The 20,043-nt window shown below is 42.9% G+C and overlaps 1 protein-coding gene across 2 annotated transcripts; it reads right to left on the reverse strand.

Annotated features, from left to right (window-relative positions):
• Positions 1–1,925: 1,925 nt before the first annotated feature.
• LOC121993005 lies at positions 1,926–15,486 on the reverse strand. Of its 2 annotated transcripts, none has more exons than XM_042547671.1 (3): positions 15,263–15,486; positions 14,711–14,892; positions 1,926–2,186 (listed from the first exon to the last, which is right to left on the reverse strand). In XM_042547671.1, exons 2-3 carry the CDS (start codon positions 14,855–14,857, stop codon positions 2,106–2,108), a joined length of 228 nt encoding a protein of 75 aa, XP_042403605.1. In that variant the 5' UTR covers positions 14,858–14,892; positions 15,263–15,486; the 3' UTR covers positions 1,926–2,105. The 2 variants fall into 2 exon arrangements, with proteins under 2 accessions (XP_042403605.1, XP_042403604.1); XM_042547670.1 differs by having other exon boundaries at positions 15,313–15,481.
• Positions 15,487–20,043: the final 4,557 nt, after the last annotated feature.

The raw sequence follows: 20,043 nt of genomic DNA on the forward strand, positions 1-20,043 counted from the left end.
TATATATATATAAACTTATTTATTCAGTTTAATTAGTGATATAAATTTATTTATTTAATTAATTTTATATATATTAAATGAATATAAATAAATTATTACCAACTCAACTATCAAATTTATTTACCGTCCTAAATCGATCCCATAAAATAATTTAAAATAATACGTCGGTTTTATTAATTTATCTATATAATAAGCTGCATTTTTTAGTTCACGCTCCATAATACCGTTATATGAGCCGATATGTCCGCGTTATGATATGAATTGTAACGAAGAAACCTTCGAGGCTTCCATCTCTTTCCGAACCGTTATAATCTTTCGCCATCTCCGTTATTTGCACACTTCCTTCCTTTTTATTGTGATATAAATTGTAACGCTTGAGGCTTCCGGCTCTTCCCAGACCGTTATAATCCTTTTCGCCATCTCCGTTATTGGTGCATTTCTTTCCCTCTTCGTTTCTCTCGTCGCTCGTAGTCGCTTGGAAACCCTCCGATTTCGAATTGCGAAAGGCTGTGACGATGAGGCGATCCTCCACCATCCCCTACTCGGTGCTGTCGCTAGCTCCTCCGTTGGAGCCTGACGCCCCATCACCTACATGGCTAGGGAGAAGAGGGTGTTTCTGATAAGCAGATTGGCCTAAAGATTTTTCTCTCCAAATGTTCTCGATATTACTCTCGTGGACTTATCAGGAATTACTAAATTACCAGTTGGTGGCCAACCTAGTGACATCAAAGTGAGGATTAGAACAATGATATTTTCTAGCATCAAGCAAAAGGCATGCATCATGTTAGCAGTTTCTCCTGCCAATGCTGACTTGGCAAATTCTGATGCACTTCAAATGGCAAGACTTGCGGATCCAGATGGATCCTTTGGTGTCATCACTAAGTTGGATATAATGGATAGAGACACTGGCGCGCAGAAACTTTTTATTAGGAAATATAATACCACTTCGGCTTGGTTTCGTGGGAGTAGTTAACCGTAGTTAACAGGATATCAACCTGAACCATAGTATCAAACATGCATGAGCATTTCAAGAAAACTTGCTCCGCAATTAATATATTTATCATGATGATAAAAGATGAATATGTTCGTCCCTAGCGTTTCCGTCAATCCGTCTCAGGACCAACACGGAGGAGATAAATTACGGACGGCTACTAGCATTTGAAATAGTGACTAACACCTAAGGGAGACATTTATCTCGACTTGTCGAAATTCGAACCCTAGACCTCATGATGATAACATTTCATGCACTAGCCACTAGACCCATCCGAGAGGACAACCAACCTGCTTATCATGGTCTTTCTCATTATTATGATGTCCCACAGCTAGCCAAGAAATTGAACCAAATTTTGGTTCAACATATTAGGAATGTGCTTACACCGCCTTATCAAGTTGATATAATCATCTTAAACTACCATCTAATACTATTTTAAATTAAAGAACAATTTTTCTCTACCTAGAAAAAAATGATGATATTTAAAATCAAGAAAGCAAATTTTTTTTTATTATTATTATTATTATTGTGAGTTTGATATTTAAAATATTTTTAATAATTTTTATTTTTTCTATTTTAATATTTGGAGTCCTGGATTATGATTTTTTTTTTTATAAGATTCCTTATTTCTTGTTTTTCACAAATTAAGCATTGTAGTGAAATTTATTTCCTTCGTCTTAAAATTTAGAGTTAATGTTTAGGAGTGACAACTTTTGGTGAGCCTTTCAGAAATTCTTATGACTTACTAGAGTGTCAGTGTGATCGTAAAGACAGTTCTGTGCTAGTTGATTAGTTGATAAGTGAAACATATATCGAAAGATGAAAACCCCAAGTGTGGCACAAGCAAGAGGTGAGCAAATTCTTTCCAAGTGAGTGCAGCACACGAGACAATAACGATTTCAAAGTTCTTTCCTGGATTGATTGAGAAAATAGATGATACCAAATTTGAGAGCTGCATTATCGCGAAAGCAACAACATTCTAATATCCAGGAGCAGTTCCAATTACAATTCTTGAAACACACAAAATTGAGCAGACAGATAAACGCTAAGTTATAAAGCAGAACAAAGCACCTTGTTGCTTATCAATGGCTTACTCCACTGATCCGATCTAACGTTATTGATGTTCAACTGCAGAAGCAGCACTTGCTGTAGCTTCTTGTGGTGGCTCGGCGCAAGCTCTCAAGACTGATTCGTTCTGCAATAAAAAAGAAACAGCTGATTTTGAATGTAAAAAGGTACGATTCAATCAGAATCCTTGAAGATATTAGATCCTGTAATATACAGTATGGTGATAACATTAACTAGCAATCTAGAAGTACTTATTTACAAGGAAAAGATAAAAATTTAACTACGCCAATTAAAACAGACGACGAAAGTGCCACAATCAAAGAGTATCTTATGATTACAAATAGCACAGAGTTCATAGAGTTCAATGCAAGGATAACATCCATCCATGTAGTTAGTTGATCCCAAATTGATTATGACAATCCAAGAGCAATTAGCCTTGGCTCCAATCCTTAATCATTTTCATTACATTAAATATAATTTCTTTGCCTCCATCTTTTCTCTACATCTTTAACTTCTAGCAATTTTACTTGTTGGGTGCCTTCTAGTTTGTGAATACCATCTTAAAATATCTTAAGGATCTAAATGCCACTACTAATATAGGCTTTGAATGCACTTCTAGGGACTGATATTATGTGAATTTACTCTTAGAAATGAATGTTTAGTACCCAAAGCCAAAGTAGAAGAAAAACAATCAAAGATGAGTAGCGTATGAGCAAAAACAGAAGTACAAACTAAGAAGTAATATATGATACATACAATCAAAGTACAGTTCCATCTACTTCCAGATTTTTAATTCATAGAAAGTTAACAAATGCATAGTTAAAAAGCTTTTTAATATGAAGTTATCCATGTTGGTTCTCGTTTGAACACAAAAACATCCTTCATAATTCTCATTTGATTCCATAGTATGAGTCACACCTTAACAGAAAATCTGAAAAACAAACAATGAAAACATTTAGATATCACTAATAATTTCCTTCCAATCCATCATAATAGTACTTCCTATATGTGTTCTTGAACAGTATGAAACTTTGTTTCTCTTAGTACCTTATAATGCACAAGTGCACAACCTCTCAGTAGATCTATCTTTCTGCTAAATCTGTGCCACATCAATCACCTTATGCTTTTTAATAGTTCAATGCTTCAACTGGGTTATTTTTTTCTACTAAAGAACTCGAGCCTTGAGCCAAGGGGAAAAGTATACTTAAGGGATAGTTCAAAACATTTGGTATTGATTTTTCCTCTTTTTCATGGCTACTTCCTAGAGGATTATGATATTATTCAAGAGGATTTTGTTTCGCATATAGTTCTAGAAAAATACAAACATATTTTGTGATAGTATAATGAACTCTCACAAGTTCTTCAATGCTTAAGCTTCCATTTGATATGCATGTCCCTCTCTTTCAAAGTTTTTCGATTGCTTTATTTAGTGACACTTAAGTCAAGAATCATGTACCAATCATTATCATTAAATTAAACCCCTTTCTCTCAACATCCTTTATTTCGTAACGATTTGACTATACATCAAAGTCATTTTGCGGTGATATCATTTTCATGAGAGGAGGCAGCTTCACTCAAGGAAGAAGGAAGGATTCACTCCAAATGGCCAAGTTAAGGTTCACAAAAGAACAGAGAGATAAGTGAATTTCTACAGTGATAGTGAATTAAATGATAATACCACAATAGGTTCCGAATAATCTAGCTTGATCAGAATTCATACTAATGTGGTGATGAAGGGTGCCTATCAAATATCAATCAAAGACGGGACTAACAGTCAAAGTGGAGGTCAAAGTTAAGGCGGATAACGTCAGAGAACCAACAGGCCCACCAAAGTTGGCCGAGCGAAAATCGATGCCAACTGTCGATTGGGCTTGAAGGGTCTGATCGGCTAGGTGGCTTATGAGTGGACCACGTGTCCGACAGAATCACTATGATAAGAACATCATATGCTCACCAAGTGAATGTTATGCCAACCGGAACGCATGTCCGGTCGGGCAAGAAACAACCTGTTGAACCGAGATACTATGAAGGAGAGCAGCTGAGATTGACTGGGTGGGGAATCCCGACCGAGCGGCTCCCTCGCTCGGCCAAGCAGTGAGACTCCTCCCATATCTCGTAATATCCCTATGGGAGATAATACCACTAACAATAGGGCATAGTCAACGAGTAAATCATACGACGGAAGCTTCTATTGTGATATCAGGGATTTGCATGCTCTATTAAGGTATGGTGTTAGAGAAGATTTTTTCATAGGATAGTTGGGAAAGCGTTATTGCATCTTGAGAAGCGTGCACGTCACCTATTGTAGCACTATATAAAGGGGAGTATATGCACCAGTTGAAATATGTGATATATGTTATTTGTGCTTGTGCTCTCATTGCTACTAGATTGCTCCATCGCCTTTCTACTATTTCGATAACTGACTTGAGCATCAGAGGGTCAACGCCAGGGACCCCTTCCCTAGCCCGGCACTGGCGTTCCTTGTGTTTCAGATCGGAGCAGATTCTTCACATGGTCAACCGAGGAGTCACATCCCCAGCTAGCCTTCTTTACCGTTTTCGAATAGGATCATATTGGCGCCGTGGAATGTAGCCTGTATCCGAGGAGGACACTGGACAACTCACGACGGTGACACTGACAAAGGAGTTGAACATGTTGATACAAGCCCGGATTGCCAAGATGGTGGAGCAATAACAACAGGCGATGGCGCAACTCTCGGTGTCAACAGCGGGACAACAAACCGAATATAGACAAAGCGGATAATATATTCGTTCGGGGGCAAATGGTGTCGATCCCCTTTTATCGGGCGTTATTCCATACTCCTTTAAAGGAACAGGGCTGAGCAGACAGAGATCAAGGATCCTCCTCGGACGACGCGCCTATGAGGGACGAACGAAAGGGAAAAGCGCCTAGGATCGATAATTCGCTCGAACGGATCAACAGACAATTCTCTCAAGGGATCCTGGACGACCCACTACCACGACATTATACCCCATTGACGATCGAGGAATACAATGGGACAATCGATCCGGAAAATCATCTGATCAGGTTTGACAACACAGTCACACTCCATCAGTACACCGATGGAGTGAAATGTTGAGTCTTCCTCACCATCCTCTCTGGATCAACGCAACAATGGTTCAAACGACTGTTGATCGGATCAATTCATAACTTCAAGGATTTCCAAGCGGCATTCTTGCATCATTTTGCTAGAAGTCGTCGTTACCAGAAGACGAGCGTTAATTTATTTGTTGTGAAACAAGGACCCAAGGAGGCATTAAGAGCTTACATCAAGCAGTTCAACCAAGTGGTCATGGATATCCCATCAGTCACCGCAGAGGTATTGGTGAATGTCTTCTCACAGGGGCTCACCGAAGGGAAATTCTTTCGTTCACTTATTTGGAGGCCGCCAAAAGACTTCGATCATCTACTCAGGCGCGCCACCGAATACATCAACGTGGAGGAGGCCCAAGCAGCGCGAAGGAAGTGCCCACTGAACATACTACTCCCCCCGAATGACGACCGACCGATAACCATCAACCACCAAAGGGCGGAGCAACAAAACCGCACCAGGAGCCCCATGCTCATGCAGTGCTCAGAGCGGCTGAAGGCTACGAAAGGAAGGCCTTGGACACCATTATTTTGCTCCTACCATCGCTCGACAACACATAATGCAGGAGATTGTTATGACTTGAGACCAGTCTCAAACCGACCGGTTCCTCCAGGATACCGTTATCGCTCACCAACTCCAGATCGAAGCCATTGACGCCGATCAAACAGGCGAGGAGAAGAAGAGAGACCGGCTAAGCGGACTAGACCCTTGGCTAGGGAGGAGGAAAACTAAAGCAATGCCGCTCGAGGCAAAATCGGAATGATCACCGAGGGGTCATATGACGGTGATTCCAACCGAGCAAGGAAGTCGCACACTCGACGACTGAAGATACATATTGTGGGATGCAGCAAAAAGAAGGCCGAGGGACCAAAGATCAGTTTTGGCCCTCGGGACTTAGAGGAAGTGGACAACGACGCCTTGATCATCCGAGCGGTAATAGCTAATTATACTATTCACCGAACTTTTGTAGATACAGACAGCTCGGTGAATATCATCTTCAAGAAGGTGTTCGATCAGTTACAAATTGATCAAAGCAAATTGTAGCCCATGACGACCCCGCTGTATGAGTTCACAGGCAATGAACTATTGTCGATCGGCGAGCTTGGTCATATCACTCGGAAAAGAGCCTCTCAAGAGGACAAGGACCATAAACTTTATCGTGATTAATGTGTTGTCCATCTATAATGTGATATTGGGCCGACCAACCCTAAACGAGTTCCGAGCCGTAGTGTTCATCTTCTGCCAGAATATCAAGTTTCCGATGGTCAATGCGATTCAAAGACGACCAATTGGCCACTCGGTGATGCTACGTCGAGATGGTCAAGACGACCAACCTTCGTCACCGCCGATCTGACAAATGATAGGAAGGTAAAGTTGGTCACTTGCCTTAGGCAAAACCACAACGTGTTTGCCTGGTCAAACCACGAGCTCCCAGATATCTCGCCGAGTGTGGCTCAGCATGAGCTTCACGTTTGATCGGATGGTCGACCGATAAAACAGAGGAAAGACTTTAGCTCGGAGCAAAATCAGATCATCCGAGCGGAGATAAAAAAAATTGTTAGAGGCCGGTTACATCCGCGAGGTACAATTTCTGAGCTGGTTGGCCAACGTCGTGCTGGTCTCCAAGCCAAGCAACAAATGGTGACTTTGCATCGACCTCCGCGATTTAAACAAAGCTCGTCCGAAGGATTTCTATCCCCTGTCTCAAATAGATCAAATGGTAGACTTCACGGCGGGTTGCGGGCTGATCTGCATGCTTGATGTGTACCAGGGCTGAGCACCATCAAGTGTCGCTCGCCAAGGAAAATCAAGAGAAAGTTAACTTCATTACGACCGACGAGACCTACTGCTACAATATTATGCCATTCAGATTAAAGAACGTCGGCGCCACTTATCAAAAACTGGTGAACAAGGTGTTCCGATGGCAGATCGGCCAAAATATGGAGGTATATGTTGGTGGCATATTAATAAAATCTCTCCGACCCGCTGGCCTTTGCTCATTATATCGAAGAAACCTGCCGCACTCTGAGGGCGTACGGAATTAAGCTGAACCCAAGCAAGTGTCTATTTGGAGTAAAGAGTGATCGATTCCTCGAGTACATCGTGACCGAGCGGGGAATAGAGGCAAATCCAAGCAAGGTAAAAGCGCTGCAGGACATGCCATGCCCCCACTCCACAACTTGAAGGAGGTCCAATGGCTGACCGGACGAATCACTGCATTGTTGAGATTCATCTCCAACCGAAGTCACCCGTTCTTCAAGATCCTGCGACACGTGACGAAATTCCAGTGGGACGCGGAATGTGACAATGCACGAGGAACTTAAGAAATACCTTACCTTCCTACCTGTACTGGCAAAGTTCAATGCCAGAGAGTTGCTCTGCATTTATTTGTCATCCATAGATCATGCTGTTGGCTCGACGTTGGTGTGGCAGAACGGCTCTGAACAACAACCGGTGTACTTTCTTAGTCATATATTGAAAGATGCAGAATCCTACTACACTGGTCTTGAAAAGTTGGCATACGTGCTAATACTCATCACTAGGAGGCTTTGCCCATACTTTCTCACATTCTATTGTGGTGATGACTAACAGCGCATTGGAAAGAATCCTCCTTAACCCAAAAGCATCTGGACGACTAGTCAAATGGACCACCGAGTTGAGTGAGTTTGACATACAGTATCAACCGCGGACGGCGATCAAAGGCCAAACCTTAGCTGATTTTGTCACTGAGGTCTAGAACGCCGAGCCAAACGTTACCTGGAATATAAATGTGGACAATTCATCCACCCGGCAAGATAGTGGAATCAATATCCTTTTAATATCGCCGCGTGAGGATCGGATGCACTTGTTCGTACGACTTGATTGTCGGGCAACAAATAACAAGGCAGAATATGAGACCCTGATAGCTGGTCTAGAGGCAGCTCGGCATGTGGGAGCCACAAGAGTCCTCATAATTCTCAATTGATAGCTCAGCAGCTATCGGGAAAGTTCGAGATAAATAACGCTTAACTCAAGCTGTATGTCGAAGCTTTCGAGAAATTAAAGACAAGTTTCCAAGAAGTGATTATGGTGGATCAGTATGCTGACAAGCCGGTTAAATTAGCAAGTTCTTTATCTCCGATCATCATAAATAAGAGGGTCGAACAGGTCTTGTTGGTGGCACACATCGACCGAACGACTGGAATGACCTTCCCGAGCGACTGGAGGACACCGTTGATAGAGCTCCTCCGATCGGGTGTCGCACCCGCTGACCGAGAGGAAGCTCGTTTGTTAAAAGAAAGGGTTGGTTGGCCGGGTACTTCTAGCCCACATTGCAAGACGACGCCACTCAGACGGTGGTCAATTGCTTGTCCTGCCAAAAGTATCATAGCATCCCGCATCAACCTTCTGAAGAGTTGAAAGCATCCGCCGTGTACCGGGCAACGGAGATTTCTACTTGTTACGGTAAATTATTTCTCAAAATGGGTGAAAGTCGAACCATTCGCCAAGATAACCGAGCCCATGGTTATCAAGTTTATATGGCAAAACATCCTGTGTTGGTTCGACATCCCTCGCAAGCTCGTCTTGGACAATGAAAGACAGTTTATAGGGCGGAGGCTCAAGGAATGGTGCACGGGTTATGGCATCTTATAGGCCTTCAAGTCAGTGGTCTACTTCCAAAGTAATGGTCAGGCGGAAGTCACCTACAAGGAGATCCTCAGAGGGCTATGAACTCGACTCGATCGTGCCAGGGCAGCTGAGTCGACGAGCTCCTAGCGTATTGTAGGCTTATCACAACGCACCAAGAGAGGCGACCGACATAACCCCATTCCATCTGGTGTACGAGGGTAAAGTCGTGGTTCCGGTGGAAGTTAGAGTAGAGTCCAACTGGGTGTAGTACTACGACGATGGAAACACCGATCAGAGGCTCATGGAGCTCGACCTGTGGATGAAGTGCGAGATAAAGCCGTCATCCGACTCATGGCTTATCGACAGCGTATGAAGCAAAGCTACAACTAGAGGGTGATCCCGAAGTCATTCCAGGTCGACGACCTGGTATGGAAGAGAGTGAAGCCGGTCAACGACGTCACCAAATTAGAAGCCCTATGGGAAGGACCGTATAAAGTCACTCAGAAGCTCCACTCGGGAGCTTATTATTTACAAGATGAGAATGAGAGAGATCTAGAGCAACTTTAGAGTGCGAACTATCTCTCGCCCTACAGGGTCGGGTGATAGGTGCGTAATCAAATTCCGCTACAATTGTAAAAGCGTTTATTCTATAATTGCAGGGGAACGATGAATAAAAATCCCAAGTGTCCCAGACTCTTGAGTTGATTAGCCAAGTTAAAAGTCGAGCAGCGCCTACAAACCCTTAAGCAATGAATATCAACAATCAAGCGACGACTATAACTCAAGAGTAGTGATCATCAAAAGTCAAGCGACCTTTTAACCCCAGTTCAACAGTCAAGCAACGACTATAAACTCCTGTGAAATGAAAAATCGAGAAATCGAGCGGCGACTATAAACTCCTGTCCTTCATCACCAAAGAGCTAAGCAGTGGCTATAAATCCGAGAGTTAACGACAACAGCCGAGCGGCGACTATAAACCCACTAGTCAACGAGCGACAGCTATAAACCCGAGAATCGATGACAACAACCGAGCTGCGGCTATAAACCCGAGAGATGACAACAACAGCCGAGCGACGACTATAAACCTAAGAGAAGTCGAGCAACAGCTATAAACCCGCGAGGCTACACAAAATAAAGTAGAGTGACAGCTATAAACCCAGAGGCTATGCCAAATAAAATCGAGTGACAGTTATAAACCCGAGAATCTAAGCAAAATAAAGCCGAGTGACGGCTATAAACCCGAGAGGCTACGCCAAATAATGTCGAGCAACGGCTATAAACCCAATAGTCTACACCTAATAAAACTGAGTGACGGCTATAAACCCGAGTCTAGCTAAATAAAATCGAGCGACGCCTATAAACTCGAAAAGAAAGTTATTAGAGAGTCGAGTGGCGACTGTAAATCCCGATTCAACTTAGAAGAACAGAAGCGTAAAGATTCACACTTAGAAGATTTTCGCAAATATTACAATATTGTAAAACGAGAAATCGGACAGCCTTATGGAGCCGAGCGACGATGCATGGAAGGACACTTGGAATATTTAATAATGCCCTAAAAAAAGCTAGGAAACCGTTGAACGAACGCACGTTCATTGATACTTAGAAATTTTTACAAACTAACAGGGGAAAGTACAAGAGGCAACCTAAAAAAACTAAAAGGAAGATTAGTCGAGATATTCGAGCACATCGTCTGGCAACGACTCGATGATCTTCTCCCTGTTTATGATCTTGTTGGTCAGTACTGGAGAAAGATAGCCGCCGTCCTTCAGCTGTTGGAGAGTCCCATCAACGCGATAGTTGAAGAAGCAAAGAGCCTGATCTGTGAGCTTGTCATTGAAAGGATCAGAACAGAGATAGTTGCGCTTGAAAACTTCAACCTGTCCGGGCTCTTCCTCTTGGTACGTCTTGAAGTCCGCTCGGGACGCCTCTAATTTAGATTTCAACAAAGCCAGCTCGGTATCGTTGTCGTCAAGCTGGAGCTTTGTAATCGCTTGCTCTGTAGATCGGCTATCCCATTCAGTCGCTAGAGCAGCCTCCGCCTCCTTGAGGTTTTGAGCCAAAACCCAAGCCTCCTTATTTTTGATGTCTCAGTCTTCGATAGCTCGGAGATTCCTGACGTTGGCGGAGTTGATCTTAGCCTCAAAAGTATTAGCTTGCTTGGTAAGCCGCACAATTTGTAAGGCATGATCGTTATTCCTGCTCCTCTCTGCATTGAGCGCCTGCTCGGAGCCTATTCTAGGTCAGTCTTCAACTGAGACACCTCCGCTGTCAGTTGCTCAAGATGAGCCCAGGAGGCTTTTGATGGTCCGCTCGAAGTGCACACCCATGCTCCAAGATGATCAATCTCTGGCACACGCCTAGGCATTCGACCCAGAACTACAATAGAAATAGGTTAAAGAATGTCGGTCGGAAAATACGCAAGCAAACATAATGATAATATATATACCCCAGTGGACTTCTGAGTATATCCGTCCGCGAGCTCTCCAGGAGAAATGGGCCCCACGCGGGCTCGAGCATCAGCCCAGACTTGTACTAATGGTCCTTGAATCTTGATCTGATGTTCAAGGTATCGTAGCTCGGCGTCGTCAGGATGGTGCCACTCGTTCGTTGGTAGGTGAATGATGGTCGTTATGTGCCTACGACCACTCGGACAGGATGGCTCAGAAGTGGTCTGTCCTTTTGACTTAGACATAGGGGAGGATCGGATAGTGGACACATGGGCGGCTGGCAAGGACGATCGGGATGGCATGTATGCGACAGGTTGCACGCATATGGTCCCTGACGGCAACATGGACAATGAAGGTGTCCGATCGGATGACATAGAACTGGGAATCGCGGTCGACTCCCGCTCAAGAAAGGCGGGAGATGAGGTCTCACCGCGCTCAGAGTGCAGACATGAGGCAATAGGATCAAGGGTTTGTAGTGCAGAGGTAGCCGAACGGGATGAAGCTTCCCCCCGATACCTCTTGCGTCATTGGATTAATGGCTCACCCTAGGAGGCCGACTCCGAGCGCACCGCAATCGACGCCATTGATGGCCGCTCCGGAGGGAGTTCAACTGTGGCGGTTGCGACATCGTTAGCCGCCATCTAGTTTCCTCCAACCTCACTAGCCGATGCGTGGTTTCCTCCAGCTTCGCCGGTAGGATCGTCAAATTGGTCGACCGGTAATAGGCCCCGACTTTCCATCTCGGCAACACCTTTGGTGTTAATCTCCGCATCGGCGAGCTGCTTCTGTCGCTCAGTCGTGCCCTCAACATGATTTGAGCTGCAAAAAGGGAAGAGAAATCAGTTAAATTCAAGGATGGGAAGAAGAAAAAGAACATACCTAGGGTACGGGGCAGTCGCGTTCGGATTGGGCTCAATCCGAACACATATAAGACACTCTCTAATAGCAGTCGGTGTATATGATACTTTTGCTGCTTGCAGATAGTTCGATCGGCTTTGATATCTTCCGAGCGATGGAGGTTTCATCACTTCCATCTGCCAGCCGGTCGAAAAGTCAAGCCGAGCGAGAAAACGAACAAAAAAATAATACTCTCTCCAATGCTTATTGGAGGATGGCATTTTATCAAAAAAAAGACGACACCCACTCGGGCTTGAAAGAGAAAGGTCGGACGCCGACGCAAAACTGGTCCTTGAAAAAGGGCAAACAACCGTCGGAAGGTAAATGGGGTTGGTCATAAGCATAGGGGATCGCGATTTGATAATCGGGGGAGGGGGACAGTAGGTAAGTTTCATCTCATCGATTTCATCGTCGTTAAACTTGGACCCATCAGAAGTGTACCAAAGCCTGAGGATGGACTCAGGAGGCTGAAGACATGAGGCCATAGAAAATTGAAAAGGAAGAAGATCGGAAACTCGACGAGAGAAAGAAAGAAAAAGATATTGACGGCGATGAAGAGGAAAAAGAGAATCGGGAGCGAGCATGCGCAAGAGAGAAAGGGTGACAAGGAAGGAAAACGATGAGTAAGGGTTTATAAACCCTATGGACGGTCGCTCTACAATTGAGGGTTACAGAAAACAACGCCAAGATCTAGCCATGGGATTAAAAATAGCGCTTGTCACATCAACCACGGATATCCACCTGTCACATCAAGCGTGCGATGGCAGAGAGCAAGATACGTGGTGACTGGCGACAAGGAAGCATTAATGGGATTTAATTAAAAGGCATGGGCAACGTGCTCAACAATAATGACCAGAGATTTGCACGATTTTCTAGAAATTGAGAGGACGTCAGCAACCGTTAAAAGGCACTCGTCCGAGGAAGCGGCGATAAGTGGAAAAATTGCTAAGTGTCATCGCCAATCATCCCAACCAGCGAAACTTAGGTCAGTGGAAGATAGTCGAGCGACAACTCTAAATCGAGGTCAATTAATGATAGCCAAACGACGGCTCTAAACCCATGGGAGAAAGCAACTTCAACGTCTACAATAGTCGAACGGCGGCTCTAAACCCATGACAGCAATTGATAGTCAAGCGACGACTCTAAACCTAAGTCGGCAAGATAAAGTCGAGCGGCGACTATAAAATCTTAATCGGAGGAACTCAAAGTTGAGTAGTGACTATGAAGATGATGCGAGCAGATCGACAACTTTTGAACAGAGAATGTCCGATCAAAGGGAAAGGTCACTGAAGAGAGCAGTCGGACTTACAACCTCTTTCGACTAGACTTAAGGGAAGGCTTATGATGCGGTGATGAAGGGTGTCTATCAAATATCAGTCAAAGGCAGGACCACCAGCCAACGTGAAGGTCGAAGTCAAGACGGGTAACGCTAGAGAACCAACGGGCCCACCAAAGTTGGCCGAGCGGCAGTTGGCAATCTAGCCTTAAGTGTCCAATCAGCCAAGTGGCTTATATGAGTGGATCACATGTTCGACCACGGTTACTACAGAAAGAACATCAGATGCTCATAACCGACCAAGTGAATGATATGCCAACCGGAGCGCATGTCCGGTCGGGCAAGAAACAACCTATCAAACCGAGGTACTACGAAGGAGAGCAGTTGAGATCAATAGGGCAGGGAATCCCAACCGAGCGGCTCCCCCGCTCGGCCAAGCAGTGGGACCCCTCCCATATCTCGTAATATCCCTATGGGAGATAATACCACTAACAATCATGGTCAACAGGCAAATCGTACAACGGAAGCTTCTGCTATCATATCAGTGATTTGCATGCCCTGTTAAGGTATGGTGTCAGAGACACTTTCTTGACATGTCTTTTCAAAGGATAGTTGGGAAAATGTGTTTGCATCTTGAGAAGCGTGCACATCGCCTATTGTAACACTATATAAAGGGAAATTCATGCACCGATAGAAGTATGTGATATATGTTATTTGTGTTTGTGCTCTCATTGCTACTAGATTGCTTCATCGTCTTTCTACTGTTCCGATAACTGACTTGAGCGTCGGAGGGCCAACGTCAGGGATGGTAAATTTCACCCTGCCTGTACAGGCAGTGCCCCAATCTCTCACAATGAGGTGGTGGGACCCACTACTTAAGTGTGGGTCCCACCATCCCAATGTGAGAGGTTGGGGCACTGCCTGTACAAGCATGATCAAATTAACCGTCAGGGACCCCGTTCCTTGTATTGTAGATCGGAGCGGAGTCTTCACACGGTCAACCGAGGAGTCACGTCCCCAACTAGCCTTTTTCATCGTTTTCGGACAAGATCACATACAATTTAAGTTAATAACATTAAGTTAATTATCTCAATAGCACCAATAAACTGATTACTCTGTGAAAAATGATTGGTCTGGCATCGTCAATGGAAGCAAAAACTTCAGCCTAGATTGAACAAACCTATGATGACCAGACAATTTCTACCAAGATTGGATTTTGATGGGCTCGCTCAGTCCGACAGAAGAACTTCAATTCTAAAAAAAATACCAACAAGATGGATATGCTAGAGTTAAAGGAAACGGGAAATCACCTGCCAGATGCGGCGGAGGCGTTTCTTGGCATTGCTCCTCCGGGTGCCGGTGATTCTGATCCGCTTCCATGGCTTCCCTGCAGAATTGAACCGCTGTATGATCTCCAGCGCCCGCGTTCCCCAGAACGCCCCCATGAACCCACTCATCTATCTCCCTATACGGTTTGGCTTCGATTAGGGTTCTGCATTGGGTTTAATAAATTAGGGACAACGTACAATCGGAGAAACAAATATCTAAAATCGTGGCTTTGTCAGCAACATACATATACGTGATACATTTATCTCGAAAGAAAAATAGTCAAATAATATCGAGCAAGAAGAACACCAATAAAAGTTCAATAAATTAAAACTGTTTTGGCAGCCCTAAACAACACGACGAAATCAGCCACGCGATTCAAGCATAAAACGATGAAAAGACCAAAGATCAAATCATAGGAGACGAATCAAGTCTTTGGACAACCAAAATCAATCGAAAAGCTGAGCGACTGCATCAGAGAAGGCCGAAAACGACACGAAGCAAATCAAGAGGTGATAAACTGAAGACAAGGATACGGTCAGCAGGAGAAGCGGCAGGAACAACAGCCGTCATTCTCAAATCTTACAGTAAGAAGCGAGAAGAGCGCGCAATTCCGGTCGGATTCGATGGCTAAAAGGAAACCCTAGAACAGACGAAGCAGAGGTGGGCGCCGCCGCAGCGTACGAGAGGGAGCGAGGAGCGAGTTTTGCTAGGCTAAGAACGGTACATATAGAACCGCTTGGCCTGAGCAACGTGCCTCAAAGATCCAATTCTTTTTTGACTCCAATAACTCGCCCGTTCGTAATTCCATCCTGGTTACAGCATCTTACTGGGTATTAAATAGATATTATAATACATATTTAACACTCCTTTTTCATTATAAATGAACATTATAATGTCCACCCACAAGATAAAAGAAACAGAATATTCAAAAGTTTACACACTTTTGAACACTCTCTCCCAATTTTTTTTTATTTTCTTTTTTTTAATTGTAAATTTTTTAATATTATTTAAAAAATAGTAAAAGAGATGAGTGAGTGGACGATGGGGTCCATAAATAATGAGTGTTAATGTTAAAAGGGATGTGAGCGAAAGAGATATATTGTTATAATGAATATATGGCAATGGGTCTCATGCTTTTTGATAAGGTGGTGGATGTTATAACGAATTAGCGTTGCGGATGCTCTAACTCGAATCCGTGACCCGTTCCATCCATCCAGTCATGTTTGGGTATATCATACGGGTAAGAAGACGATTGACAAGTTAAAAAAGAAGGCAATTGGCTTGAACTAGGGGGGTAAACGAGTCAAGCTGCTCGAGAACTATTCGGATCTCGGCTCGAAAAAAAATTCGTTCAAGTTCATTCGATTAAGTTAACGAGTCGAGCTCGAGCATGATTTTGAGCTTGAAAATATTATCGAGTCAAGCTCAAGCTTAACAATATTTGATTCGTGAGCTTGCGAACATATTCGTTTAGAAACTCGCGAACGTGTTCACTAAAAGGCTCATGAGCATATTCGTTAAGAGGTTCATCTCTCTCTCTCTCTCTCTCTCTCTATATATATATATATATATATAATTATTATAGCTAATTATCTTAAACGAATTCGAACTAAGCTCGTTAAATTTTTGAACGAGTTTTTTTTTAGCCGAGCTCGAGCTCAAGCCGAACTCGAGCTATTTAAATTTATTATGAGCTGAACTCGAGTTTAAGAACTAAAACTCGAATGGAACTCGAGCCGATCTCAAGTTTAAAGATAGCAAACCGAGCCCAAGCTAGAGGCTCTTACTATTCGGCTCAGCTTGACTCATTTACAGCCCTAGCATGATCTCTTTTCTTTCCCAATGATACTTTTGGACTTTCACATATCTTGGGATAATTCATTAAAATATCCCTAATATTTCAATTTAATCTTGATTATATCCTTAAAATTTATTCTGTGCCATTTATATCCCTTATGTTTTACAAATTATCTTAAATATATCTTCACCATCAACTTCTATGTTAACTGATATGGAATCTGTCACATGATAGCCACGTGACTAACATGTGATGGGATTCTTAAAGAAAAAACAGAGAAGCTCGGCTTCGCTTCATCTTATTTCCCAATCCCCCTATCCTAAACCCTAATTCTCGTAGGATCGTCAACGGTGAAGTCGTCGGGCAGTGAAGATGTCCAACTCCTGTGGTTAAGACATCTAACTCACGAACAACGGTGGTACTATGAACACATTAGTAAGTTGTCTATGAATGTGCTTTAACATTTGGTTCATTCAAATGACTGGCAAAATGTGAATTTGCATCTTGATTTAGAGGAGTTGAGGAGACCAGATCTGATGGGGCTAACAAGTGGATTGGAAAACAATTCGTGATCATCAAAACTGAGTAGGAGTAGGAAGAAGAGTAAATAAGTTTGGAAATTGTGAGCCATTTTAGGGATTTCAATTTATGTTTTTGATTATTTATTGTATTTTAAAAATAAGTTTAGAAAATTTTGTTGCAATTATAGGGTAAGACAAAGACATATGTTGTCTTTGTTGGACAGAATCTTGGTGTTTATAGCACTTGGGAGGAAACACATATGCATGTTAACAAATTTAGTGGAGTTGTACACAAGTCCTATAAAACTAGTGAGAAAGCAATAGCAACATTTACTATAAACAAAGAGAAACAAGCTACTACCTTTACTCGTACTGAAAAGAAACCTTCGAACTGAACTTCCAGATCAAGCTCAACAGCTACTTCGAGTTCTAGTAAATCTAACCAATCTGAGATGCTAGCTAAACTTATGGATGCATAGTTAGAGTTAGTAAATGAGTATCGTAACCATTGTTTAAAGGTTGCAGGGATGTTTGAGGACATAGAACAACAATTGAAATATCTCCATGTTAGAGATGATACCAAGTAGTTTTTTTTATGGTGTAATCAAGGTTTGAAATCTCTCCGTGTTAGAGATGATTCCAAAAAGTTTTTTTATGATGTAATGAAGGTTTGAAATCTCTCCATGTTAGAGATGATGCCAAATAGTTTTTTTTTATGGTGTAATGAAGGTTGATCGATGTGTGGAGATAAACATCAAGTTTCTTTTTCACTTCATTGAAATGTCATGGTTATCATTTAAGAGATCATCCCGGAAATAGAATGGACATCATTGGCTAAATTGTAAAAGGTTTGTCATTGAGCAATGATCTAGCCAAGATCATTTGGATCAAATCTAATTCTTGGTACATGCATTTATAACTTCAAGAACTATTATCTTGATCAAAAAAGATGATTGTCTCATTGTTTGCTCATTAAAACCTCCTATTTTCCTGATAGATTTGTGTAGAAAAATGATTTGCATATAGATGTGGCAAATAATACTCAGAGACAAGTTTGTTGTGATCAAACACAGTACTCAGAGACAAGTTTTGTGACCAAATAAGAGAAATGCCAAGTTCACAAAAAAAAATAGACTGAGACAGTTTCTACAATGCATCTACTACATTACATCTACTGAAATGCATCTATAAACAATTATCCCAATACACCACTGCATTACATCTACTGAAATGCATCTACAAAAATTATCCCAAAATGCCACTGCATTACATTTACTGATTCTGAAGATTCACAATTGAAGATTCTGAAGCACATAGTTGATTTAGTCTTCGAAATAAGCCTTGCATTTTCATTTCTCTTCTTTCTTTGATCAGCTAACGATGACCTCAGTCCAGAAAGAGTCACAAAGTTTTTCCCCCTTTCACGATGCTCTGATCAGCTAACGATGCTCCAACTCCAGTTGATCTCGATCTCCCTCTTGCTCCATTTTGCCCACCACAAATCGACCTTCTGACCTGTGTAAAGCATAATAAGAGATCTTATTAATTAACAACAACTTAACAACATATTGTACAACAAAATTAGAAATTCAAATATTAATGGTAAGCAACTTAACATCAAAATATTAACAACAATTTAAATAACAACAGGTCTATCCACTTTCAAAGCAGAATACTAACAACAAGCAACTCAAAGCATAACAACAACTTAAATAACATGGATTAAAGATTGAAATCAAGAACAAAATTCGGATATCCAAGTCTGTAATTTTTTTCTTTTAATTTGGCTTAAATCAACAATAGACGTTGTTTGCCTTTGTTGTGTCGAATATTCTTGCATAGTCTCCCTGTGTTCCCTGGGTTCTTTGCATGTCCTTTGGTTATGACCAAATTCTCCACATTGTTTTGCATTTATTATTTCTTCTGGGTCCTTGTAGATGTGTTTTGCTAGAACTAGGAGGTTCATCTCTTTCCCTCCTTCGCAATTTAGCAGGTCTACCCACTTTCTCTTTAAATATCGGAGGTAGTGGAGATGACAATGAACATTCATGCCATAAATCAAAATCAGAAATAGGCAACATAGATTTCTCATAGCATTTCTTATATGTCTCAACCCCATAATAGGAATGCACGTTGATTCGGCGGTAAGAATGGGGGACCCACTTCCTGAAGGGTCCCAGCCTGAGGACGAATGGAGGGCTGACTAAGCGGGTAATGGCCGCGTCGAGCCAGAGATAACCCAGCCATGGGCTTGGGTTTCCGACGCCAAGGCGGGAGGACTAAATGGCCGAGTGGGTGTCTGCCCGGCTGGGACCGAAGGGCCGAGCGGGTGGTCCGTTCGGCCAGGATAAGGGCGAGGATACAAAGGCTAGCCGAGCGGCCTATTCGTTCGGCTCGGGATATGGGATGTCAGCAAAGGCATGTCTGATGATTATGCCGTACACAAGATTGCACGATAGAGGATCTCGCCGTCAAATCATGGAGAGGTTGATACAGTAGCGGTATGGCCTTATGGATGCCCTTCTGACAAACCCATACCTGGGCATGGTCGAAAGCAGGTGATTGCTTTGATTGGCGCGCCCAGGCTCCTTCAAGAGGTCTATATAAGGTCTCCATTTCTTCACCAGAGGTACGCTGGTTTCGAATCTCTGAAGCCACCTCTTTGTTATTCCTCGCCTGACTTGAGCGTCGGAGGGCCGTCGCCGGGACACCCCTCCCGGCTCGGTTTTGTTGCAGGTTCGCCGGAGCACTCGAGGATCCAGCAGGGAGCGCCACGTCCCCAGCGTCCTTTGACTTCTGGTTCGGACAGGATCACACGTAATCAAGTGGATCTTGATACTTGTACCAAATTGCACACACCACATGCTAGCACAGGATGCCAGTCAAGTCCCATCTCTTGTAACTGCACAAATTTGCACCAAAGTTGACTGTCTACAAACCAGATGGTCTATTGATATGGAAATGCATATAATCAGCTTGTATCAGACTATGTTGT

Source organism: Zingiber officinale, chromosome 6B (genome assembly GCF_018446385.1).
Source record: "Zingiber officinale cultivar Zhangliang chromosome 6B, Zo_v1.1, whole genome shotgun sequence".
Taxonomy (NCBI): domain Eukaryota; kingdom Viridiplantae; phylum Streptophyta; class Magnoliopsida; order Zingiberales; family Zingiberaceae; genus Zingiber; species Zingiber officinale.

Bases quoted from the DNA above. Each gene is read 5' to 3' on its own strand.
- LOC121993005 (XM_042547671.1), bottom strand. From the start codon at position 14,857: ATGAGTGGGTTCATGGGGGCGTTCTGGGGAACGCGGGCGCTGGAGATC. The intron at 2,187-14,710 runs GTGATTTCCCGT...TTTTTATTGCAG, and splicing joins GCCTCCGCCGCATCTGGCAG to AACGAATCAGTCTTGAGAGC.